Genomic DNA, 27869 nt, shown 5'->3' on the forward strand with positions numbered 1-27869 from the left:
CATAATTGTGGTTAAGGATCAATCCCTAGTACTATCTCTAAGAGCTCAAAAAAATTACGGATAGTTATAATTTTAAACTTTCACAAAGTGTAATTTGTACCATCTAACTTTCCTTCATTGAAGATTAAAGAACAAATCCTCAACGTGTGAATTGCCAATACAACAACACCACTACCTAATTAAGGATAGTTATAATTTTAAACTTTTAGAAAGTGTAATTTGTACCATCTAACTTTCCTTCATTGAAGATTAAAGAACAAATCCTCAACGTGTGAATTGCCAATACAACACCACCACTACCTAATGTGCTAGAGTCGTTTAAAAATGTTGGCATCGCTCATCTTTGCTATTAATGTCCTTGCCACTCACATACTCTTTGCACCCTAATGCCCCTTGGGCTCTAATATCTTATAAAGTATAAAATCTAAGCACAAAATAGAGAGTATGCAACAAATAAAAGAAAAGCAAAAACTTTTTTAATTCCAAACAAGCTAATACAAAAATGGCTCTATCCATACGTGCACTTCTATTACAAAGCTTAGATTGCCATATGGATAAATTATAAGTAAAGAGCTTAAGGCTAACTGGAGGAACCCTGCCTAAGCGAAAATAGATTGATGATAGCTTTAGAGAGGTCTTCCTTTTATAGCTCTAAAAGACAATCAAGTCAACACTTTCAACCTACTCTACTGTGAACCTCTCCTAGTCAACCAATGAATATTTCCTATATTATCAAGTTGATGGTTGAGCAAAACTCTATTGGAATATTTCCTATATTTCCTCTCAAGCAATTATGATGGTTGAGCAAAACTCTATTGGAATGAGAGTGTCTAGTAGCACTGGTGCTCTACAATCGTGTCACCGCCACATCTTTGTGTGTAGCAAAAGTAGGAAATATCCCTATGTTGTGTGTAAACTCTCAAAATACTTTTCAGATTTCATAAGTTACCAAAATACCCCCTCCTACGTTGGTCAAAGTTCCCAAGTTCTGTCAAAATGGAGAATACAGCCCTCATAATTCTCAGAGTAGATACTTCGCATAGAAGAGAAACACGGAAGCATTTTGAGCAAATAGATACCTTGAATTTTGATCAAATAGAAGACGAATAAGGTGAATGAAAACTATGTCATGGTTCTATTGTAACGCTTCTAACCTTTTTTGGTTATGGCTGTGCTTAACGAGCAGCTTTCTCACCGAGAATGACGCAGGATCTTGCACGAGGTAGTGGAGCAAACCACATTCATGAGGATGAGGAACGCCGAAGAGTTTTCAGCCGGTGGATCTTTTAGGTGTGAGGAAAGGTAGCACGACGGGCTAATGTACCTGGGATCCATGTACGAATGGCTTGTTACAAGGATGGGTACGCATGGGAAGGCTTGTTAGCAGGATGGATTTACATTCTCGAATTGATGAGATGTGTGACAACAATGAAGCATTGCACTTTCACTGCAAGGGGATTAATGGGAAGGGGGTTTTACCTGATAGCAAGGTGAAAATTGATGCAATCGACAGAACCTCTCTCCTTGTAGCCTACAAATCTTGAGACCTTGTAAGAAATGTTGCATTGCTAGGTTGTACATAGAAGTCCTAAATGTGGTTTGAAGACGAGACTTTTAGTCTTACATTTGAGGCCATGTTACTGCCGACAAAAATAGTTCAGAGATCTGCTTGTAATTTGCATTGGGATGAGATAAATATTGACAGAATAAGCTCTACAATCAATGGGGAAAAAACCATCAACCAAATCAGTCAAAAGACAGCTTTGAACTGTTTACTACCACATATTGACAGCTCCAAATGCCGTAACAGATTTTGAGTTTAACACAACAGAAACAGCAGGTAGACCATTGGGGCTGGTGATTGATGGGAAAGATAACTGACACTGAAAGCCCTCTGGCGAAACACAAGCATTATCACAATGCTTCAGGTGCTAGGCGCATTCGGCTTTGTCCATGTTACCAGTCTTTCTGAATTTGAAATGAGTATTCAGCCTCCAGATAGCTTCGCCCATCATCATCCACAAACTGCATGCATACATGTCATCACCAAATAGCTGGGTCTTCCATTAGGTAAATGATATATGAAAGATGCACAAAATCTCGGTTCTCAATCAAACCTTTGTTTTTGCTTTATAAACTCCCCGAGCCATTATCCCTCCTGGAGTGGTTTCTTCATCCATCACATGCACGTAAGGTTCTTTTTTAGGACTAAAAGATCCCAACATTATGCGTGTCTGATCCACTGACACATCAAGTAAGCACTTAGCAACACAAAAATCGACTTTGAACTACAATTATTTCATCTAGTCAGATTGATGACACAATGAATGCAATGTGTAGATAAGCAACCTTGACTCCATACAGGGCATGGAAGGTATCATGGGACACTTGAGTATGATGAGAATGTTAAGTGGTAAATAAAAGATTCGGTTTTGTGGGCATAAGCTTAATCAAACAGCATGAAAACAGTAATGCCATTCAAGACTCTACCCAATTCCAAGTACATCAGATGCATGCTCATACAGAGGTTAAGTAGACCCACTGAAACAGAAAGGAAAGTTTTGATATAAATGGGGTAACCAGCAAATCTAGTACATCTTAACCAAGACAACAAGACTTGCGGGTTCAGATCGCACCTTGTATACCACCTTTCCATACACTGTTAGTGTACACGAGGCCAGAAACAAGGTTATGCCGCACTATAAATTTAAACTTCAGGTTGTAGCTACTGCCTTCTTTCAAAGAAAAGGCAACATCTTCACTATTGGTTGGCAAAGGCAAAGGTATGTTCAACTCTGGCCTGCCCTTGGCAAGGATGCTCAGGCCTACCACCTCCACTTCTGGCTCCAGCCTCTCTGAACCAGAAATTGTATATAACTGAAGTCAATTCATTTTCCTAGGTAACAAGTATTTGAAATTAAATGTCTAGAGAAATACCTTCACCTTGATCAAGATGAACACTGCCTAGCAGCTGCTCTTTCCATCTTCGCAAACTCTCATCCTCCTGCACAGTAAATTCAGAACACATACTCGGATGCCTGAAGCCACTAGTTGAACACTCATAGTTACTTTATGCTGCGTAATGCCAAACTTCTTCAACCACATACACAAAAGATCACTTGCTCTCCCCCAACCCAAACAAACAAAAAACCAAAATAAAAAACAACACAAACAAAACTGTGGATGCTCTTTCCATATTGTTCTCAGTTACCCAATCCTTTTGCAGTCTCTAGAATATGCTCTCTCTCCGTAATCTATAGAATACGCTTAAGAAATATTGTACAGTACAAGGCTTGTTTGGCTAGACAGCATCATACTTGGTCAATTCTTCTACCTTCAGATGGTATTATACCCACTTAGTCTTGTCTTGGACATGGCCTTGTCAAGGACTGGCATCCATACCACAGAAGAGACACTATAGGCATCTGTGCACTAGTCTATCCTGATGCTCAAAGCTGTTACCAGACCGCATCATCCATCGATTAAAAAAAAGCCATATAAATCCCTTTTTAGCCCCAAAAGAAACAATCCTATGATTAATTAAAAGGAATGATCATATGGCTTTAAAATGAAAGTAGTCCGTATTTGCATTCTAAAAATCTTACATGCAAGAATGAGACTTTCTTTGGCAAGAAGCCTTCTATATCCCACTTGAGTATATTTGGGTGCGATGCATATGTCCATGTGAACAAGAAGAAAAGAGGGAGCAAAATCGACCCCAAGTTGAAGAAGCTTATCTTCGTGGGCTACAACATGACCACGAGGGGCTATCGACCCTACAACCCAAAGAAACAAAAGATTAAGGTGTGCAGGTATATGAGCTTCAATGAGGCTATGACCTCCAAATATCCGATTGATGGTTCTTCTATTGCAAGTGGTTCTTTGTCATCAATTGACCCCCCTCCCCCAAAACATCAGCCCCTCCTCTTTCTTCCAGATTACCCATTAGCACCCATTCTTCATTTGCAACTCCTCCCCCTCCTTCCTCTACTACACCATCGCCCTCTCCTTCGATCCTTGACAACTCCTTTTTCTACCTCGTCATCAAGTATTTCTACCCCTTCCCATCTCCTCAAATTTCTTCTAGGGGATTGAGCCGTTATGGCCCGCTTCTCCAATCGCGGGACAAGTCTTAGCAGTCCATCGAGAGATATATCTAGAAGACGCCGCCCGGCACTCCCAAGGAATGACACGGGGTTTGCCAACTAGGGTCTCTCGAGTCTGCCCCGCAACGGAACTTATCTAGCTGTTCCCATTAGGATCGACCTGAAGTCCGACTTTTCCTAACATTTCCTTTGAGGAAAACTCTCGGCTAGGGGAGCCTTCTTCATCAAATGAGGGAGATTTACCTTCCCTTAGTGAGAAGGAGTCCCTTCCACAGACAAGCGCATTGCAAGTACTAGAGGCTACATGATCTCCTTCGCAGCAAGATGAGCCTATCACCATTCCTAGGTGGTATTAGAGGCTCATGTAGGAGTCAAGGATTACTTATTTCTTTGAGACACCTCTGGGCCCACGTACATCAACCATGACTCAAGACTAGCGGTATAGTTCACTTTGAGTGAACTATACCCTTATGTCACAAATTCTTCAAGACCATGAGCCTACCATAGTTGATGAGGCTCTTGCACATGAGGTTTAGCACAATGCTATGCATGCAGAGCTTGATTCTATTGAGCAGAAACTTGGAAGTCGGTTCCACATCCAAAGAGGGAGGAGGTGATTGGTGTAAAGTGGGTCTATAAGACCAAGTATCATGCAAATGGATCCTTGGACAAGTATAAGGCTAGGCTTTTTGCCACAGGATTTTCTCAATACGCAAGATTGGACCACTTTGAGACCTTTGCACCTATAGCTTGGATGTCCACTATTCGAGCTATCTTGGCTCTTGCAACTCATCACCATTGGCCAATATATCAAATGGACGTAAAGTTGACCTTTTCGAATAGCATCTTAGAGGAGGAGATGTATGTCTGTTAGCAGATTAGTCAGCTCAGGTGTGAGTCTGTGCTGCAGAGGCTACAACATTTTATGTAGTATTTATCTGGCATTTTTTGGTGCCCTTTTTACGGCTAGGGAGCATTTAATACTGGCCGACCAACATTAAATGCTGGCCGACTGCATTTATTGCTCCCTCCATTTTATGCCTATATATTGTTGGGGCTCCTCCTCCTCTTATGTACTTCAGCCATCATTTGTGGATTCTTCTAGGGAGAGAGAAGCCGGTGCCAAGGTGCCCACACAACCAGTGACTCACTGTTGTATGCTGTTGTCTCGTGTTCGATATGGATTCCGTTTCCCGAGCATATATCTAAGTTCTCATATGTATTTGTGTTTATTCATTCTTTCTTTCTCTTGTCTTGTGTCTCAGCAGTTTATTTCAGCATGTTGTTTATGCTTCCATTGCTATACCACTTCTGACATGGTATCAAATTTCAAGATTTGTGTTTCTGTTGTGTTTTGTTGCTGATTTCAGGACTGATTTACCCCTCTGCTGCCCTGGCAACTGCTGTCAACCTGATTGCGACCAGATTTTGGCTTCCATACTCTGCGTTTTGATCAGCATATGCATCGCTTGCCTGTCCAACACCTCCTGCTGCCTGTGTTTTCCTCATCAGGCTGCTGGCGACAGTTCCCTACACCTGTTTAGGCAGTGTGCAGCCTGCGTTTTGCTGTTTACAGCACTATTTTGGGCTGGGCGACTCGCTGAACAGGACATTTTTGCTGTTTCTAGCAGATTTCCACTGATTTTTTGACTTTGTGCAGTAGATTTTGGCTTATTTTGATCAGTCTCTGGGTTATCTTGCATGTGAACTCTTTTTTTTGCAGTCTGTGCTCGTGGTTTGGCTGAGTTCCCTCTCCCAATCCCTTCTTTTCTCTACTTCTTTCTAAATCCTCTCCAGATGGCTCCTCCATGCACATCCACTGATGACAAGCTCCATGGCCCTAATTATTACACGTGGAGTGCGGTGATGAAGGCTTGGTTTATTCAGAAGCGGTTATGGTACATGGTTAACGGAGCTGTGGCACATCCTCAACAACCTTCTCTTGTTCCATCTGATTTTGATGAAGACAACCATGAGGAGGCTATGCCTACATGGGATTCGGATGATGCCCGTGCTTATTCGGCCTTGCTTCGATGTATTTCCAAAGAAGTCCTACCGGTGGTCACCTCCTATATGACACCTTTAGATGCATGGTCGAAGTTACAATTGATATATGAGGCTCCTTGCACCATGAGGGCCGTTACTCTCTATGGCCAGCTCCAGCAATTGAAGTTTGAATCCAAAGATACGATTCAATCCTTCCTACTTCGTGTTACCCAGCTCCAAACCAGCTTCGTACTGTGCAGTCTGCCCTATCAAAGGCATATCTTGTTGGTACCGTACTCTACAAGCTTCCTCGAGAATTTGATGGAGTGGCGAATGCTTTAAGGCGCAGACATCTACGACTCCTGTCAGTTTTCTTCACATGTCCTCCATGCTACTTGAGCATGAGGCTACTTTGCGACTACAGGGGAGGCTTCCGTCACATTATGGAGGTTCAGGTGAGGCTCTTGCAGCTTCAGAGAGGGGTTCAAAGATGAAGAAGTCGAAGGCCCAATGTTACCATTGTGGTAAGAAAGGTCATTTAAGGAAGGACTGCAAAGAGTTAGCAGCTTCTCGGAAGAAAAAGGAGCAGAATACAAAGCAAGATGCAAACTCCTCTGACGAGTCATCATCTGCCTCAGATTCCGATTTCGATCCTCCAGCCAAGGCAAAGTCCAAGGCACGGAAGGAATCCTCTTCTTCGGATCGTGGGAAGGGCTTAGTGGCCCCTTCCTCAACTGCTTTCTAGTGGTGGTGATACGGACATCCCTCACGACTCTCCAGTGCCAGAGAGGGAGTGTGAGAGGGTGGTGAGATGGGGCAGCCGTGCCTCATCTATATGTCTATAAAGATGCACAAGATCTAGAGAGGGACATCCCTGACGCATCGAGCGCAGTCTGGCAGGTACAAATCTTGGAGCTCGGATTGACATCCAGGTTCATGATGGGCTGGTTACTTAACAGAGAGCAGGAGGCTTTCATCTGGAGCCCACGTGAGGGGATACTTTGGCGGTTTTGGTCGAAGGCAGGGATTCCATGGTCACATGTTCAAAGACATGTTTAGCAGATTGGTCTTGTATGTCCTGCGTGACATAGGTGACATAACACAGAGAGCTGCTATGATTCTTCTCTATTTTCAAGTGGTGTTGTTATACTCGACATCGACATCAAATACTCTCCGAGGCATCTTGGTGGTGGGCTAGCCACCCACTGCTTGGATATCCATGGTTCTTTTGGAGGTTCTATGTTGTATAGTTTATGATATCCCATCATTGTACTATTATATTGTATCAGATCACCCCTAATCTAAGAGAGGGTGTTAGCAGATTAGTCAGCTCAAGTGTGAGTCTGTGCTACAGAGGCTACAACATTTTATGTAGTATTTATCTAGCATTTTTTGTGCCCTTTTTACGACTAGGGAGCATTTAATGCTAGCCGACTGCATTTATTGCTCCCCCCATTTTATGCCTATATATTGTTGGGGCTCCTTCTCCTCTTATGTACTTCAGCCATCATTTGTGGATTCTTCTAGGGAGAGGGGAGCCCATGCCAGGGTGCCCACACAGCCAGTGACTCACTATTGTATACTGCTCTCTCGTGTTCGATATGGATTCCGTTTCCCGAGCATACATTTGAGTTCTCATCTATATTTGTTTTTATTCATTCGTTCTTTCTCTTGTCTTGTTTTTCAGCATGTTGTTTATGCTTCCATTGCTGCACCACTTTTGACATGTCTCATGGCCTCCTGGTTTTCTTGTGCACAAGGAGAACCATGTTTACAAGTTGCAAAAGGCCCTCTATGGCTTGAAGAAAGCTCCTCGAGCTTGATACCAGAGGCTTGATCTATTCTTCTTACAAAGTCACTTCAATCAATCAAACCATGACCCCAACCTTCATCACAAGGTTACAAATGACAAGTGTATCTTGGTTATTTGTAGGTTGATGACCTTATTATCATGGGGAGTGACTCACTCGAGGTTGAATGTACTGGAAAGATTTGTGGCAAGAGTTCGGCATGACAAACCTTGGGATCCTCCACTTATTCCTTGGTTTGGAGATTTATCAGATGGCATGGGGCATCTTAATATCCTAGCACAAATACATCTCCAAGTTACTTTCGGAGTTTGTCATACCCGAGTGTTGGTCTATTTCTTGCCCCATGGAGCCAAAGTCTAAGTTATTGTTGACCTGGAGTGATTGCACGAATGTGAGCTTGGAATGAGCAGAGATAGAGCTGAGAGCTACGAGAATCGAGTAAGAGTGTACCAATGTGTTGCATGGTACACAAAGAATAAAAATGTATTTATATGTTAGGGTATAAGTAAAGGGTGTGTTCGCACCCGTAAGTTTATTCATGCAGGAGTTTACACTTGAAGGGGCTTTACACCCAACAACCTCCCACTTAAAGGCCCAAAGTGGTGCCTGTAAACTATCCAACACCCACTAGTCAAATGCAATGCTCATGCTGAGCCTTTGCAAGACTTTTAGTGAGAACATCTGCAAGGTTATCTTGGGTTTTGACCTTAGTCAGTGTGACAAGGCCATCATCCAAGACTTGTCGAATGAAATGATACCAAACATCTATATGTTTAGTACGGATATGAAACATGGCATTTTTAGCCAAACATACTGTACTCTGGCTATTACAACCAAGCATTGGAGTACGGGAAGAAAGGCCACAATCCTTGATCAAACGGCCAAGCCAAATAGGTTCCTTAGAAGCTTATGTGGCTGAAATATATCCAACCTCTGTAGTACTCAATGCTACAATTTTTTGCAACCTTGAACACCAAGAAATAGCTCCACCAGCCAAAGTAAAAACATACCCATTGGTAGACTTTCTAGTGTCAAGGTCTCTTGCCATGTCCAAATCACAAAACCCCTGCAGCTCTAGTGACCCTTTCCATAGCATATACATTTGTCTTGTATACCTTTTAAGTATCTAAAGATACATTTCATTGCTTCCCAAAGTGGTTTCCCAGGGTTAGACATGAATCTACTAACAACTCCCACTGCATGGGCAATGTCTGGACGAGTTGCAACCATGGCATACATCAAAGAACCACAAGCTAATGCATAAGGTATGATGTTCATCGCAATAGCAGTTGCATCAACTTTTGGGCAATCAACTTTGCTAAGCTTTGTATATGGTGGTAAAGGCACGCCAAGAGACTTAGCATCAGCCATATTAAATCTGTCAAGTACTTTGCTAATGTACTTGTCTTGTGAGAGAAACAAGTACTGTCCTCTATCTCTTTTAATGTGCATGCCCATAATGCGTTCAGTTGCTCCCAAATCTTTCATTGAGAAGGCTGAACTCAGCTACCTTTTAAGAGTATGTAAAGTACTCTTATGCTTTCTTGCAATCAACATGTCATCCACATATAAAACCAGCACAACAAGGCTTTCATCATCAGCCTTCTTAGTGTATAAGCAGTGATTTGCATGGTTGTGTTTGAATCCATGGTTGAGTATAAAGATATCCAATTTTTTATACCACTGTCTAGGGGCCTGTTTCAGCCCATATAAGCTGCATTTCAGCTTACAAACTAAATGCTCTTTCCCTAGAATAGTAAAACCTTCGGGCTGTTTCATGTACAGCTCTTCATCCAGATCACCATGAAGAAAAGCAATCTTCACATCCATTTGATCCAACTCTAAATCCAAGGATGCAGTGAGAGCAATCAAAACACGGAGCGTAGTCATCTTCACCACCGGTGAGAAAACATCTTGGGAGTCTATGCCTTCCTTATGTGTATAGCCCTTAGCAACCAGACGTGCCTTGTATTTGGGCTTCCCATCAATACATTTCACCTTATAAACCCATTTGTTAGGAATAGCCTTCCTATCATTGGGCAAAGGTACAAGCTCCCATGTGTTGTTTGCATATAGAGATTTCATCTCTTCCTGCATAGCAAGCTCCCACTTTCTCTTGTTTTCACATGACTATGCCTCTTTAAATGTCAAAGGCTCACCTTCATCAGTCAATAAAATGCAATCCAGATGGTTGAAACCTCTGTGGCTGCCTTCTGACCCATGTAGACCTTCTTACCCAATGATCTGTGTTGATAGGCAATGGGCCTAGGCCCTACATCCTTAGGTATGTGCACACCATCACCTGGTGGCTGATTTTCAGCATTTTCTTGCTGCTGTAACCTATTTTCAGCATGTTCTTCTCACTGTTCTATTCCACGAAGTGCATCAATTTGCTGTCCATTATCTTCTGGCTGTAGCACAATAGGTTGCTATTCATTTTCAATATCAAAAGAGACAAAATCTTCAGCTAATGGTTGCTGAATGGCTGGCTGTTTATGCTGTACTTGACCTTCTTCTTGTCAAGGTCACCATCTGTAGTAATTTTCAGCAACTTTGCCTCATTAAATACTACGTCTCAGCTACGTACTATCTTCCTATCTTGAGGAAGCCAAACTCTATATTCCATCTCTCCCTCATCTCCATATCCCATGAAGATGCCCTTGATGGATTTCATGTCTAGTTTAGTCCTCTAATTTACAAGAATATGCACAAAAGCATCACAACCAAAGACACGCAAACGGTCATATGAAGCAGGATTGTCCGACCAAACCTCTTCAAGAATGCCATTTTTCAATGCACAATTGGGAGAGCGATTGCACACACAAACTGCAATTTTAAGAGCATCTCCCCAAAACTGTTGCGGGAGATTAGCTGTGGACAGCATGCATCTGACTCTCCCACAAAGTGTGCGATTATATCTTTCAGCCACGCCATTTGATGCAGGGCTGTAAGGGGCTGTCAACTCCCTCTTAATGCAATGCATTTCACAAAATCTTTTAAACTCATTAGAGATATACGCCCCCCCATTTCCGTTCTTATAGCTTTTAACTTAAGCCCTTTCTATGTGGTAACAAAGGCATGAAACCTTTTAAAAGCATCAAACACTTCCTTCTTGCTCTTTAATACATACATCCATGACTTTCTACTGAAATCATCAATAAAAGTAACAAAGTACTGTGCACCCCCATGTGAATTAATAGGCATAGTGCACACATTTGAGTGTATTAAGTCAAGAGCATTGGACTTCTTAACAACACCAAAGTAATAAGGAGACTTCACATGTTTTTCATATATACAATCATTTACAAAAGTTGAGTCTAGAGTCTTTTACATCAAATCTCCCTGAAGAGGAGAGAACTTGAAAGCCATTCTGGCTCATATGACCAAGTCTTTTGTGTCAAAGTTCCATCTGTGAATAAACTTCAGCCACAGCCAAAAACTTGCCAAGTAATGCTTTACAATGCAGATACTGCAAAGTCCCTCTTTTTGCTGCCTTTAACAATCAGCATAAAGCCCTTGTGGACCTTCCAAGATCCACCACCAAAGGTAGTAAGATACCCTCTTGCATCAAGCTACCCAACTGATAGTAGACTTTTCTTTATGCCAGGTACATATCTGACATCATGCAAAATCAGCTCTTGACAATTTTCAAGGGCCAAGCGAATGGTGCATACACCCTCTATTTCACATGCATAATTGTTGCCCAAGTAAGCCTTGCCTAGGCAACTTGAAGTATACTCAAAAAATGACTCCAAAGAGGGAGTGACATGAAAAGAGACATCGCTGTCCACTATCCATGATTAAGACAGCCCATCATGAGCTGAAAGTAAGGCATCAATCGCCTCCTTTTTAGTGATGTGCATATCACTTGCTGCTGCCATAATATCTGCATCATTACATGAGGCTGCAACAAATATCTCTCGAATGTCAGAGAGCTCTTCAATAACCACACTAGATGCAACATTTGCTTTTGCAACTTCTTTTGAGGGAGAGCCGTCATTATCTTTCTTGTCATCCTTCTTTTTCTTTCCTTGCTGTTGTTGGGAATAAAGGCCTCGTGCCTATTAAATGTGCTCGGATGTGAGCACACCCTTAGCACTTGTACTTACACATATTTATCTATCTAAAAACCTAAAGGTACTCTCTCGCTATTGTACCTAAAAACACGCTCACTCTCTCTGTCTCTCACAACACGTAACGATTGTCTGTCTCGATCTCCGTGCCTAACCCATCACTACAAACTAGGATCAGAGCCATTAGGTTTTGCACGCTTCTCGATACGTCAAGCGTGAGCTATGGTTGAGGCGTTCGTGCATCTCGGAGTTCGCGAGCAAGTAGGCAAGACAAGTCGAAGGCACGCTTGTGTACAGGAGAAGCAGTCGTGTTGCCAGTCAACAGGCGACTGACGAGAGCTGTAGCTTGAATCAGGCGCCAAGTCACAGGCGACCAGAAAGTGTCGTAGACACGCTCGACAAGTGGAATTGCAGGTGTCGCAGGCCATGCGAAAGGACGTGCGACAAGTCAACAAACAAACTAGGCAGCAGTTGACGCGACATGACGGTGACTGGATTCAGGCGACGATGAGCAAGTGACTTCAGCCAGGCGACTGAGCGACCAAGCGTTGTGAGGGACTGGGCGACCAAGCATCGTCGTGAGCAGGCAGCGTGAGGGCTGGGCAACCAGGCGTCGTCACGAGCAGGCCAACAAGCGTCGTCAGCGTCATGTGACTCAACACAGGTACTAGGCGGCGACCTGCACGACGGGTTTATTGACCCGCCGTTCGACTTTTTTTTCTTCTTCAAAATTTCTTTTTTTTGAAGTTTCACTACCGAGGGCGTTCACGCATGGAGGCACAGCTTTCAATTTTCGTGCAATCTTGGCCCAAAAATTTGGGGCTTTTCCCAAGTTTTGGGAATTTGATGCAGAACAAGCAAATCTATCTCAGAAATTGCAGGAATTTGTGACATTTTGTCCCCGACATTTGGGGCTTTTCATGTACATGCGTAAATTGGGCTGAAATTTACCCAATTTCTCGACATTGATGCACATTAGACCCCGTGCAGTTTCGAGCTTTTGCAGTTTGGGCAAAATTTGTGCAGCATTTGGTTATTACATGCAAGTTGAATTCCACGCAATTTGGACATCAACACTTGGTAAAATTTGGGGGTTTTGCCGAAATTGCTCTATTTTGGCAAAATTGGCATGTTCTATGCATGATAGAGAAAATGCAAATGTGCAGATGATGCTTTGAGCAAAAAAAATTTGGAGCTTTTGACCGTTTGTGTCAAATTTTATGCCCATGGATACATGTACAACAGAAATTGCAGCTGAAATTTTGGGATTTCTCATGTAATGTGATGCATATCCCCCTGGAACAGCTGTAATCAATTGGATAATGCTATAGCACATGTTCGGTGCTTCTGAAAATTTAATTACAGATCTGAAATCTGTGCTTCTACGTGGTCATTTATTGCTGATTGGTACTTGTTTGTACCTTGGTCACTTGGGTGACAGTTTGGGCCTGCATTTGCTGGTTTTTTGTCACATTTGGGCTGAAAATCATGGCTGGCAGCAATGACAGCAGTAATCTGATGCACATAAACAAGCTTGAAGGTGCACATAACTTTGCAGTTTGGCAAAAGCAGTGCTACAATATCCTGTTGCAAAAGAAGCAGGCAAAGCCGATCAAAACCAAAGGGACAAAGCCCGCAGACATGGAACAGGATGATTGGGATGAGTTAAATGAGCTTACACACTCAACCATAGAGCTATCGATTTTTGAAGCCTTGTTGTTCAACATTGAAGGTTTGGATTCTGCATATGCTATATGGACTGGACTGGAAGAACTGTATGCACAAAAGAGCGTTGCAAGCAAAGTGTATTGGCTGAAAAAGCTTATGGATTTGTGCTTGTGTATGAAAGAGGATACAACAATGTCTACTCACTTGAGTGAGTTTAACTCCATTTTCAGCCAACTGGTTGCCTTGAAGTTCATGATTGATGAGGAAATTAAGGCTACTTTCATGCTTTGCACTCTACCAAAAAGTTGCAATACATTCAGGACTGCTATGAGCAATTCTAATGTAATCCTTTTGTATGCTGATATAGAGAGTGCTCTACTTATGGAAGAGATGAATCAGCAGAACTATGCATCCAGTAAGTCTTCCAGTGCTTTGCATACTAGGGGCAGATCACAGCAAAAGGGCAAATATGATGGCAAGGGACGCAGTAAATCACGTGGCAAAGATGTTGAATGCCATCATTGTGGCAAGAAGGGTCACTTTAAACGTGAATGCTACAAATGGAAGAAAGAGAAAGGAAAAGGCAAGAAGACAGATGATAGCAAGGAAGAGAAGAAGGACAATCAGCCTAAGAAGAGCAATGTTAAAATTGAAGAGGTGAATGTAGTCACTCGTGATAGTGACAGTGGGAGTAACGTACTCTTTGTCTCTTCACACTTTGGTGCACATGCTTTACTTGCAAATACAGATGATGACATGCATACCTAGATTCTCGATTCAGGTGCTTCCTTTCATGTCACCCCTCATCGTGAGTAGTTCTCCACCTATACAAGGAGTCGACATGGTGTTGTCCATCTTGGGGACAACTATGCATGTGAGATTGCAAGTATTGGCAGTGTGCAGTTACAGTTTCAGCATGGCTCTATCTTTACATTTCAGCATGTACGGCATGCACCTCAGCTCAAGAAGAGCTTGATTAGCACAAGGCAGCTAGATGATAATGGTTTTCATACCACCTTGGTGATGGAAAATAGAAGATCTGTAAGGAATCTAGGATTATTGCCAAAGATTGCAAGAGTGATACTTTGTATCCACTTCATGTATCTAGTGTGCGTGACCATGTTGTTGCCGTGACCGAGCAACCAAGCATTTCTTTGTGGCATGGCCGGTTGGGACACATGAGTCAAACAGGAATGAAAGTGCTTTCTCGTTTGGGTTACTTGCCTTGTCTTCGTTATGCTGATTTTGAGCACTGTGATCATTGTATTTATGGCAAACATGCACAGACGTCTCATAAAAAGTCTCTTGCTTTGAAATCTTCTCCTCTAGAGTTAGTATATTCGAATGTATGTCAAATGCCATGATTATCTTTAGAGGGAAAGAAATACTTTGTCACCTTTGTCGATGATGCTACATAGGAGGTATGGGTTTACCCTATTCGTAGCAAGGATGAAGTGCTTGACAAGTTTAAAAAATTCTTACCATTGGCTAAAAATCAGACAGATAAGACACTTAAGTATCTTCGCTCTGACAATGGTGGGAAATATGTCGGATGTATGTCAAATGCCACGATTATCTTTAGGGAAAAATAAATATTTTGTCACCTTTGTCGATGATGCTACACGGAAGATATGGGTTTACCCTATTCGTGGCAAGGATGAAGTGCTTGACAAGTTTAAAAAATTCTTGGCATTGGCTGAAAATCAGACAAATAAGACACTTAAGTGTCTTCGCTCTGACAATGGTGGGGAATATGTATCCAAGGCCTTTCAAGCATTTTGTGACAGCAAAGGGATAAAGAGGGAGCTCACTACCCCTCATAATCCGCCCCAAAATGGAGTTGCAAAGCATATGAATCGGACTATACAGGATAAGGTTCGTACGATGCTGTCTCATGCTGCATTAACCCATGGTTTTTGGGCAAAGGCTATTATGACAGCCGTTCACTTAATTAATCGGTCACCAAACAAGTCTTTTGGGGGGGGGGGGGGGGGGGGAGGGGAGGGGAGTTCCCCAAGAAGCGTGGTCGAGCAAGCCACCTTCATATGCTCATCTGAAAGTGTTTGGCTATAAGGCTTTTATACACATTCGTAAAGAAAAACGCAGCAAACTTGAGCCAAAGTCCTGTAAATGCATTTTCCTAGGATATGGTGACGAGGGTGAAATGGGGTATAAATTGTGGGATCCTGAGAAAAGGAAAATAGTACGCAGCATCTATGAAAGCCTTGGGACTGCATAAATATATTAAACTTATGATACCATTCTCTTGGTGCTTGTTTCAACCCATACAAACTCCTTTTGAGTTTACATACCATTTTTTCTTTCCCTTGTTCAACAAACCCTTCAAGCTGTTGCATATATATATGTCTTCATGCAAATCACCATGTAAAAACGCAGTCTTTACATCCACTTATATGAGCTCTATATCCTCAACTGCAACCAAGCTCAAAATGGTTCTCAATGTAGTCATCTTGACTACAAGAGGGAAAATCTCATCAAAGTCAATTCCATGCTCCTGCTTGTACCCCTTTGCAACCAATCTTGCTTTGTACTTTGGTGAGGAACCAAAAGTGACCTTCATCTTGTAAACTCATTGCATGAAAGGGTTTTTTGCCCTTTAGGCAACTGCACCAAGTCCCAAGTGCCATTTTTTCCAAGAGATTCCATTTCTGACAACATGGCTTTATACCATTTCTTGATGTCATGTCTGTCCATTGCTTCTTGGAAGCAAGACGGTTCACCACAATCCATCAACACGATATAATCAGCCACATTATTTGCACCATGAACAAATTTGTTAGGTTGTCTAGTAGCCCTAAACAATCTCCTAACCCAATGATCATTGTTTGTTGGCTGTTCCTGCAAATTTCCATTTTCAACATGCTGTCTTGGCATTTCAGCCTGCAAATCAGCATTAACAGCTTGCTATCCTGGCTGTTCCTGCACATGTAATGGCTCATTTTCATGTGCAATAGCTGGCTGATCATTTCCTGCATTTACAGGTTCATTTACAATAGGTATTTGCTGCTGTACAGCGAGCACATTTTGCTGTCCAAAAGGTATTTCTTCCCGGAATACAACCCTACGGGCCTCCTCAGTCTTTTCGGGTTGTTTCTGCATGCGATCTTCCCGGAAGATACTCATGCCTTGGATTCATTGAATGAGTCTTCATGGTAGCTTTGACATGAAGGATCTTGGTGATGCAAATCACATTCTTGGCATGTGAATACTCACAGATAGGTCGACAAGGTTACTCTATCTATCTCAGCGGGAGTATATCTCCAAGGTTTTGTAGCGTTTCAATATGAAAGGAGGGAAAACAATCGGGGTTCCATTGCCTCCATATATGAAACTTAGTGTAGAGGACAGCCCTACATCTGATGATGAGAAGGCTGAAAAGACCAAGATACCATATGCTTCAGTTGTTGGCAGTTTGATGTATGCTATGGTTGCTACATGTCCTGACATTGCCTTTGCAGTGGGAGTGGTTAGCAGATACATGACAACCCCTAGCAAGAAGCATTGGGATGCAGTGAAAGGTATTATGAGATACCTCAAAGGCACAAAGGAGTTGTGCATCTGCTTTGGAAAGTAGAAGGCATCTATTGTTGGCTTTACGGATGCAGACTATACTGGTCATGCGGACTGCAAGAAGTTCACTTCTGATTATGTGTTTACTTTCATAGGAGGAGCAGTCTCTTGGATCTCCAGGCTACAAAACTGTGTTGCATTCTCTACTACAGAGGTAGAGTATGTGGCTGCCACTGAGGCATGCAAGGAGGCTTTATGGCTTTCACGTCTAGTGGGAGAGCTTGGAATCTTAGAGTTACATGTTCTCCATTGTGATAGTCAAAGTGCTATCATGCTAGCACGAAATCCTATCTTTCATTCAAAGACAAAGCACATACAGGTGAAGTACCACTTCATTAGAGATGTACTTGACAGCAACAGCATTGAGCTTGTCCAAGTGCATACAAATAATAACCCTGCAGACCTTCTCATGAAGGGTCTTCCAACAAAGCGGTTTGCTCATTGCCGACAAATGATGGGAGTTGGATAGATATATGTATTTCAGCTTTGTACATACCTAGACTTAGCTGATTCTTTTCTCCTCTTAAGGCACATTGCCTTTAGATGGGAGGTTGTTGGAAATAAAAGCCTCGTGCATTTTAAATGTGCTCGGGTGTCAACACACCCTTAGCACTTGTACTTACACATATATATCTATCTAAAAACCTAAAGGTACTCTCGTTATTGTATCTAAAAACATGCTCACTCTCTCTATCTCTCACTGCACATAACGACTGTCTGTCTTGATCTCTGTGCCTAACCAGTCACTACAGCTATTTCTTTCTTTCTTACTCTTTCTTGTAGTAGCAATAATCGGGCTTTTTTTTTTTCGTAAAACAATCGGGCTTTTTATGCCCTTTACATCCACATTGATAGCAAGTGACATCCTATTGTTTGCCCTTGCTTTTACTCCTGCTTTTGCCTTTATTTCTTGCATTACCCTTCTTTTCTAACCTACCTCTAACATGATAAGCTAAACCACTTGTTTTCTCCACTAGACTTTCTTCTAATCTCCTCATTGAGAATAAAACCCCTAACACCATCGAAGGTTAAAGCAGAATTGTTGCTCAATGAAACAACCAAAGACTCCCAACTATCAGGCAAAGTCATCAACGAGAAAATGGCCTTTAATTTATCATTGAAGGTGTCACAAGGACGTGAAAATTTGATGCTTTGCTTATGTTTAATTGACATTTGATTAAAGGATTAATCAAATGTGCAATTAAAAGATGCACATGTGTTGCACATGTGAGGTGCAAGCTACTTTTTCACAGTTGAAGGCCGAAGGACCCTGTGAAAAAGATGGGTGTCAAAGGCAAAAGTTGTAACAAGTTACACTTGTTAGATTCTAGGTGAATTTTGGTGTCAATTTGCCCCTAGGACCATTAATTGGCCATTAAGTGTCAATGGTGACACTAGGGACTAGGCATTAATTAATGGATTAATGCTTGTCCAAGGGTCAATTAATGCATGGGACCACTTTGGGTTGCAAATGGCCTAGCCAATTAATTTTTGGATGGGCAAGGTCAATTTTCTAAGCATGGATTAAGGACTGAATTAATTTTCAGAATTAATTAATTCTGAAAATTAATTAAATGACTGAAAATTGCTGAAAATGGATTAAGAAAGCTGCCACTTGGCAAAACTTTCCCATGCAAGTGGGAAAAAGGCTAAATAGGGCTGAAGGGACAAGGAAATCTCGTTTTTTATTTTGGAGCTGTTGGGAAGAGGTGTTGGACTGTCGCTGCCAACTTTGGGACCATTTCCCAGCCATTGGAGACCATTTTGGTGATGGAGATTGCATATTCTTGACCTTGGGAAGCTGGCAATTGGAGCTGATGCACTTTCTCCTGAAGATCACAATCTCTAATGCTCCTATTGTTGTTGGTGCATCTGTTTGGGGCTGGTACAGTAAGGCAACGACTGATTTTGATCAGTTCTTCGCGACAAATCTCAAAATTTTCTCTCTTTACAGCATTCTCTCATCTCCTTCAGCTATGCTCAGCCATTCTCAGAAATTCTCAGCCATTTGGAGGAGATTTCAGCCATTTTTGGTGGGCTGATCTGTAATTTCTGCAGTAAACCCTAAAATTAGGGTTTACCAGCCACCTTGGGATCCATGCCAAAGATTGAAGGCTCAAGGGACTGAAATCAGCAGCTGATAATTGAAGATTATCAAAGGATTTCAAGAGCCAGCCCATCCCAAATTGATTTGGGGCAGCATTAGGCCAGCCAAGGGTCAAATTGGAGAAGAAGTCCTAGGTGAATCAAGGGGTAAATGACCCAAAAGGCTTGCTGGTCATTTATGACAGTAAGAGCAATTGGTTAACAGAAGGAGATTGAAGAATCTCAAGTTGTACTCCTTCCAATTGAATGAAAGCTAAAGAAATACCGCAAGAAGAGGCGCCAGTTTTGGGGCCAACCGGGTGTCTACTATCCAAGAATGTTATGATAAAGTGTGTATTTCATTTTATGTGCATTTATTTATTGCTGTAATTAACTCTTAAATCAGGTTATCACACCCATTCCAAGAAGGAAGGCTGGTTTCAGAAGGGCTGCAAACCAAAGTCCTGTAATTGACTCAAAATCCCTGTGAAAGCACTCAAATGCTTCAATGCGGGCTTAGACTCATTCAACTCCATGTTTACAAGCTTGCGCATAAGATAAACTTGATTTACTGGAGTTGTATTTTCATAAGTATCCATCAACTTTTTCCATATGGCATAAGCTGTATCAAGACACTTATTGCCCATAAGTACATCATCAGATATGGCCATTGTAATGTATGCAATGGCCTTCTTGTTGAGTCTAGCCCAATCCTCATCTATCATAGCTGCAGGCTTGACTTCCAAAAGAGTATTATCACAATCCTTGAGAAACCAATGCCATCAAATCTCTTGATTGTAAGAAGGGATTTAGTGTCACTGCTGCTTGAAGCATTTGCAGCCATTGTTCAGCAATGTACCCAAAAAAGAATACTGCAATTCATAACAGCAAACAATGAGCTGAATGTTCAATTAATATCAGCCCAAATTTTCAGGCAATGAGAGCAAGGTTTAATCCAAGTACATGTACAGCAGTAGAACTGATGACTTTCAGCAATATAACTGAAATTTCAGCATATACTCAAAGCATACATCAGTGCCAACTGACTCCCACTTCAGCAGTATCACCAAAAGTACATTTGCAATAATCCCACATCTGCAAATGATCACTAAGACTGCTGCAAAATGATTGTTCAGCAATACATCAACTCAATGGAAGCTGCCCAATATATGTATTGCTGCGTGTGTGACCAAGTACTTCTGATCACAAAAGAAACCAAGATTCTCTGCAATTTCTTCAATATTTCACAAGTGGGAATGAATCTCACTGCTCACAGCACCAAGATTGCATCAACAATGTTTCCAATGTACATTTCAGACATCATTTTATCCAAAATTCTCAAATTTCAGCAAAACCCCCAAAATTTTACTAACAAATCTGAACCGATTGCATCAATACATCTTCCCGAGCATCAAGTGCGGGCAAATGTTGCAAAAATTTCACGAATTCTGCAAAAGCTCCAAATTTCGAGGTCCAAGAGTGTATCAATTTCTAAGAAATTGGCTCAATCAAGCAAAAATTTCACTTGCATCTGAAAATCCCCAAAATTTCCGAGACCCGTGCACTCAATGTCTGCAATTTGTGGATCAAGAATCACTGAAACATGTGTCGAGGAACAGATTTGCACAGATTTGTGTTCTTTGCTTGCTTGCACAAACATCTAGAAGAGAGGGAATAAAACAAACTGAAATTTCTGATTTTTTTAAAAAATTGGGGACCGTTGAGCTGTCCATCTGACGAACATCGGTCCATTCAACCCTGCGTCGCGTGCCAATCATGAACCTTCAGTCGTCCCGTGCAAATCATGGACCTTTCAGCCCATCACATGGCCTTCAACTCCGTTGGCGTCTGTCCTAGGCACTAGTCTTGGTCACGAGCAAGTCACGTGTGCCGTTTGATGTGACAACATGCCGCCTGTCACCTGTCTACTCACCTACTTCTCAACTCCTCGTGCTTGTCCTGTCGCCTGGTCACGCTCCTGCGTGTTGATTGCAAGAGTCACCTTAGTCTCCACTGCCTACGAGTCACCTAGGTCTGATGACTATAACTGCCCCGTCGAGCTTGCAACTGGCGACTACTGCTAGTGGCCTACGTGAACCATTGTGACTCTAATACCAATCTGTTGAGCTGGAGTGATTGCAAGAATGCGAGCTTGGAATGAGCAAAGATAGAGCTGAGTGCTGAGAGAATTGAGTAAGAGTGTACCGGTGTGTTGCACGGTACACAAAGAATAAAAATGTATTTATATGTTAGGGTACAAGTAAAGGGTATGTTCACACCCGTAAGATTATACACACCAAAGTTTACACCCGAAGGGGCTTTACACCCAACAATTATTAGCAGCTAGTGATCCCCTTCAGGATGCTACCTAGTACAAGTGCCTTGTCCCCTCGTTGATCTGGCTTATTCACACTTGGCTGGATATTTCCTTTGAGGTGGCATTATTCTCTTCTTTCATAAGACTCCTACTCAAGCTCACTGGAGAGTTGCTTTGCATCTTCTCCACTATTTATAGGGATTCGATCCTACGAGATCATTTACAGAGAGAGAGCTACTCTTTCCGAATGGAGTGACTCAAATTGGGCAGGTGATGTAGATTCGAGACGATCAACTACAAGTTATGCTTTCTCCCTTGATTCGAGAGCTATCTCGTGGAGTAGTAGAAAGCAGCCTACTATGACACTTTCTTCTACAAAGGTTGAGTAGCGCACCTTTTGTTCCACAACTATGGAGGCAATTTGGCTCTGTCAAACGTTGGCAGAGATTGGCTTTCCACAAACAGGTCCCACTCAACTACGTGTGCATAGCCATAGTACCTTAGCTCTAGCCAAGAACCCCATGTTTCATGCTTGCATGAAGCACATAGAGGTTTAGTATCATTATATACAAGAGCGGATTGTGGGTTCCGAATTCACAATGGTCTGCTGTTCTGTAGCAAACAATGCGGCACACCTATTCACAAAGCCTTTGCCCAAGGCTTCTATGCTTCATCATATCCAGTTGTTAGGTCTTCAAACTCTCCCAAGATCTAAGAGAGGATGTTAACATATCTATTTTCGTCTATCAATCTGTCATCTCATGGTCGTGAGCTCCATCGAAGTCTGACAGAGACATAGAAGCTCTGACAATTTGTCACTACCACGTCAATATTTTCGCATTTTTTTAATCTAGTCGATTGCATTAAATGCAGTCCAACTATGCAAGCAGCCATATTCTAGCAACAATCGGCTAGTTTTGTTGCTTTTCAGCTATTTATAGCTGATGTTTGAGCTAGGGCAGATCATTTCTTCCTTTGCTATACAGGTGCTCCATCAAGTGGCTACAGTCTCCTCCATCTTCAACGTGAACAATAGGTTGCATACTCTCTATCTCCGTCACCATCTCCATCACCTCAGTGTTGCTCTCATCATTTCAGCTTGATCTGGTATCCTCACTAATGCCTAGGATGCATACAGGGATTGACCAGTCCACTCCTTTGTATTCAACATTCTTCTTCAGTCAGTGCATATTTCTTTTCTTCGTTTCTTGCTATCTTTCTCTCCATGTTCATGGTTCTCTTCCATTGCACACTGTCACAGTATCATCGGCCAAGCACTTGCTACCAACCTTCCACCAGCCAGTAGTGATCAGCCCACAACCTTCCTCCAAACCCAACATTTGCTGTTAGCCGCAATCTTCAGCCTATAAGGACTATCAGAATAGAACCATGGATATCCAAGCCATTAGTGGCCAGCCCACCAACAAGATGCCTCAAAGAGAACCTAATGTCAATGTCGATCGTGCCAACTCTTGAAAACAAAGAAGAATCATAACAACTCTCTATGTCTATCATCAATGCATCACAAAAGCATACATGATCATCCTGTCAACAATGCCTCTAAGCATATGTGACGATAGATTCCTTGCCTTTGGCCAAACAACCAAAGTGTCCCCTCATGTGAGCTTAGACTAGGAGCCAATCTAGCTCTATATCATAAAGTAGCCCATCATGAACCCAAAAGTCAATCCCAACTCTAAGATTTTAGAACCTATCTCAATGCAGAAGAAAAGTCCCTCGCTATCTTTGCACCTGTATACTTGTATAGATGAGGCTCACCTACCCCACCTCACCACCCTCTCTCTCTCTCTTTGGCACTAGAGAGTTGTGAGGGATGGCCGCATCACTTGCACTAGAAAGCAACAAAAGGAGGGGCAGCCAACCTCTTCCCTTCTCTAAAGAAGATGACCGCTTCAAAGCCTTGGCCTTGGCCGTTGCCTTGGCTGAAGGATCCAAGTCAAAGTCGAAGGAGGGTGAGGATGACTCATCAAAAGAGCCCATATCCCACTTCTTTTGCTTCTCCTTGTTCTTCCTCGAAACTGCTAGCTCCTTATCATCCTTGCACAAATGTCCCTTCTTACCACAGTGATAGCATTGGGACTTCAGCTTTTTCTTGTTACCCCTCTCTAAAGCTGCAAACCCCTCATCATGACCACCATACCAATATGGAAACCTCCCCAATACCCACACCATTGAAGCTATTCTACAAGAGGTCACCGCCAAAGGAACCTCTTTAGGGATGCATCAAAGAAGAGCGAAGTATACACAAGCATTATTATAATCCCATGTGAGTATAGCTTCGTCATGGTTAACAGGGTCCCAATCATCTGGAAGAGGAGTGGGAGATTGGGGCCACTTGACAACTCTTAAAATGACATACCATAATCGCTTCTACACAAACCATGCTTTCATGATAGCACTCCATGTGAGATAGTCAAGGTCATGAAATTTATCATCAATAGAGCAATGCGGGGCTGTCAATTGGAGAGGGTAGGATGAGAATATAAAGGAAAGAAGAGAGAGAGTGTATTGCCAAACACAGCACAGACTGCACTTGCATGAGTTCACATAGTGTGTAACACACAAAATCTGACCAAACACAGCCTAAAAACGATTATAACAGCCAATTGACTGCAAGACACACCTGAAAACACAGTTGCCCAGCTAAAGATGCAAGAAATACTAAAAACACAAGGTCGAATCAGAAAACGTAGGCAGTTTGAGCTGGAGAGAAAACACAGACTGTAAATCAAGCCAATTGAGCACAGCAGCAGATCACTTGGTCAGCAAAATGCTGAAAAACGTGATATCAACAGCAGTGGACAGACCTGCGACAGCAGAGAGCAGCATGCCAAGACCTAACAAAGACGTCTGATACCGTGCCAGAAAGTCAACAACATTGAATGAGAATGAAGGTGGGAAAAGGGCAAAATGAGACCATAAAGGCATCATATAAGAGCAATTATTCTATGTATGTGCACTTTTGTCATTTATAATTTAACCATTGCTCATTTAGAAGGATGTATATAGATGCATAACATGTGTTCTTTTAGGCCATGAACCCTCAATTTTACATATGGCAATACAATTTCTTGCTTAACCCTTATTCTAATATCAACACCCAAACATATCAACCGCCAATGGAGTAATTCACACGGTTTCCCATGGAATAATTCAGCACCAAACACCACGAACGCTTGTGGACTATTTCACATAGATTTTCCCATACAAAAGACATGTTGGTAGCAAAGATACATTCAGAACCATGTTGATAGCAAAGATACATTCAATCTTGCGTTTCATCCTAATCCATGCCCTTTTGCTGTGCATAATCGTTTACTGTAAGACTGACTGAATTGGTTGAACTAGAACTAAGGCTTCAGAAGGAGTAATGACACCTATTGAGTGAAAAAAGCTTCATGTGTCATTAATGCATTGTCAATTGATCAATGAGCTGATAGAGGACAGGAATGGAATAAAGCTGATTTTGTGCTGTGCCTGGCTATACAAGAGCCAAGGTTCGATCCTGCCTGAAGACTCAAGATACTTCTTTTTCAGTAAACTGGTATGCACTTCCCATTTATCATGATATTTAGCCTGGTTTTCTTGAGAGCTTTGTCGTAGTTGACTGGTTTCAGATAGCATGTTTAACAGTAGCTGTGCCCTTGAAGATTTGATTTCCCGATTATCATGACATTTAACTTAATTCTCTTGAGAGCATTGTAGGAGTAGGGTGTCACATAGCACGTTTAACAGTAGCCGTGCACTTAATGACATGATTGCAATCCCACTTGGATTGCCACTCTGGCAGTAGCCATGTACAGTCAGGCATCAATACAATCTCACATGCACCACCACTCAGCCAACCCCTGAGAGAGATGGCCCATTTTGTACAACCAGACACATACATAACTATGAGGCGCTTTTCTGCATGCAAATCAGATCAAGGAAACGCATGATAAACCAAATGTGCATTTGACATTAGTTTTATCTTAACTGGCGTGATTGCCAAATCTGAATTGTAATACACAAGGTAAACCTTTCAAGTTTGCATTTCACCTAGTTCCTCCCCGAAACATGCAAAATAGAAAGGTTGCACAGCAACCTAAATTAATCATAATGGAGCAAAAAAGATTTCGGGACACGTCTAACCAAAGGATAGTGATCTTGCTATGGAATCCGCCACATCAACAAGCAATGCAAGAGCAACAATTCTTGGCCTGTTTTGCAGCTGGCGCAAAGTATACGCGCAGACTTCTAATTGGTGCAAAAAATGATTCAGGTTATCCGAGTGGGGCATTGCATGCCTTTATTTTGGATGAAACTTAATGGTACTTGAAAGTAAATTCAACATAGAGATTCTCGACAAGGAGAACAGAAGCTGGCATGATAGACAAGCTGAAATGCATTCAGATACATGGCATGATTTGGGAAAGGAAGCAAGCAAAGCAAACAAGGAGGGACGGATAGCAAAGTTTAACACAAAGAGATATAACTTTACAATGCTGAAGAACATGACTTGGAACCCAATGAACTCTGAGCAAGGAACGCTTTCAACTTGCGAAACCTTCTGCTATATAACAGACATGAGGTTCTAGAGGCTTATTACCTGGTCTAGTTCCAACTGCTTCTTGAGGGGCATGAGTGGGCTGGGCACGAACAGCTCATGGAATACTTGGGCTTCATCCTGGTGCTCCTCGTCTTCCGAGTCACAGAGGGAGACCCTGCTCAGCTGTTTGGTGAGAGCAGGGGAGTTAAAAGAGAAAGCATCCGATGAAGAAGTGGATGAATCCCCATCTCCCGGCCTGTGTTTGGCTGCTTCCATGTTTGCTATGTTGGCTCTCCTTGATCAAAGCACGAATGAGGGAACAGTAGAAGAGGCAACCAATGGCTACCTAATGGAGGCCATGATAAAATGCGCTGTGCGTGGGATGTCCACTTGAACGTCTTCCAGTTCCTCGATCTCAGTGAAAGCTCACAAAGGCTACAGCATTAATGGGCCTGTGCTCATCGAAGTACGACAGAGAGAGAGGTGTGAGGGGGCTTTTTGACAGAAAGCAGTAGTGTAAGTATAAAGCTACCTAGCTAAAGCATGTGTAGCGAGTGAGACAGTGGGCTGATAAAGCAACCACAATGATTTAGATAGGTGGATGTGATGCTAGCTCTGCTACATCATGAGGAAATCCACTAACCCATACATCCCATGTGATTTTAATTTTCCCCGGATCTAGAAACCATGTAGGCCATGTTGGGAGGGAACGCCCGAGCTACTCGAAAATCCACTAACCCATACATCCCATGTGATAATTTTTTTCCCGGATCTAGAAACCATGTAGGCCATGTAGGGAAACAATACTCTTGGAGGGAACGCCCAAGCTACTCGGAAAGAGTTGCAATGGAGATTCCATGTAGTCATCGTCCTCAATAAAGGAATTATACTCTATTCTATCTGCAGTCTTGTTGATGAGTCAATTAATCTACAAAATTTTTGAAAGAGTTGCTTGGATTTAGGTAAAGCACGCTTATCGAGGTATTAGTATTTCAAAATCTTGATGAAGTACATGCAAGATTTCCAATTATCGAATTGATGATGAGGAGAACATAGCCTATTGTGGTAGAATGTCAAGCTCGTTCATTTTATGTTATGTGTCATTAGAAGACTAAGTTGGGTTGCACTGAGCCACTCATAGTTAGTTCATTTCTATCTTGTATTATTTGACTTTGCTTTTTCATGTTAATATAGACTTAATAAAAGCACTAATCATAGTTAGTTCATTTCTATCTTGTATTATTTGACTTTGCTTTTGCGTGTGAATACAGACCTAATAAAAGCTCTGTGTGTGTGTGTGTGTGTGTGTGTTGTTGTTGTTTGGTTTTGGGAGGGGGGTGGGGGGACGCTCATGCACACGCACCTAGCTTTGTGGTTAGTGGAAGAGTTTCCAAATTTTCAAGTTTGAATCCACTAGAGCTCAAGACTTGGATCTCTGGAAGAGCTCGAGACTTGGAGCCGTGGAAGCGCAAGTGCACTTTGTTTGAAAATTAGGGCTTGCTTGTACTGTCTATCAAAGAACCTAGGCCCAGTTCAGACGAAGATGGTAGACCGTGTGTTGCCATCTCCCACCCAACTAGTAATCACCATGTGTAATGCAATGTTCAGATGACACGGCATGCAGATGCGATCATGTGTCCACATCACGCCCAAGGTCATGTCAATCTCTTCCGACCCCCCCTC

The 27869-nt window shown here is 42.2% G+C and overlaps 1 protein-coding gene across 3 annotated transcripts; it reads right to left on the reverse strand.

Annotated features, from left to right (window-relative positions):
* Positions 1 to 398: 398 nt before the first annotated feature.
* Positions 399 to 26786, reverse strand: LOC148030856 (rho GDP-dissociation inhibitor 1-like). 3 transcript variants are annotated; one of them, XR_015691819.1, is made up of 6 exons: positions 26247 to 26786; positions 2944 to 3004; positions 2637 to 2855; positions 2118 to 2242; positions 1480 to 2025; positions 515 to 1324 (listed from the first exon to the last, which is right to left on the reverse strand). XR_015691819.1 is itself a non-coding variant. In XM_087684394.1 (5 exons), exons 1-5 carry the CDS (start codon positions 26460 to 26462, stop codon positions 1957 to 1959), a joined length of 696 nt encoding a protein of 231 aa, XP_087540520.1. In that variant the 5' UTR covers positions 26463 to 26786; the 3' UTR covers positions 399 to 1956. The 3 variants fall into 3 exon arrangements, 1 of the variants encoding a protein (XP_087540520.1); XR_015691818.1 differs by having other exon boundaries at positions 516 to 1324; positions 2938 to 3004; XM_087684394.1 differs by having other exon boundaries at positions 399 to 2025; positions 2938 to 3004.
* Positions 26787 to 27869: the final 1083 nt, after the last annotated feature.

Source organism: Lygodium microphyllum, chromosome 9 (assembly GCF_053477565.2).
Source record: "Lygodium microphyllum isolate KBCC chromosome 9, Lygodium_microphyllum_v1.1.10, whole genome shotgun sequence".
Classification (NCBI taxonomy): Eukaryota; Viridiplantae; Streptophyta; class Polypodiopsida; order Schizaeales; family Lygodiaceae; genus Lygodium; species Lygodium microphyllum.

Bases quoted from the DNA above. Each gene is read 5' to 3' on its own strand.
- LOC148030856 (XM_087684394.1), bottom strand. From the start codon at position 26,462: ATGGAAGCAGCCAAACACAGGCCGGGAGATGGGGATTCATCCACTTCT. The intron at 2,856-2,937 runs GTATTTCTCTAG...TTTCTGGTTCAG, and splicing joins TCATCTTGATCAAGGTGAAG to AGAGGCTGGAGCCAGAAGTG. The intron at 2,243-2,636 runs GTGCGATCTGAA...TTGATGTGTCAG, and splicing joins ATGGAAAGGTGGTATACAAG to TGGATCAGACACGCATAATG.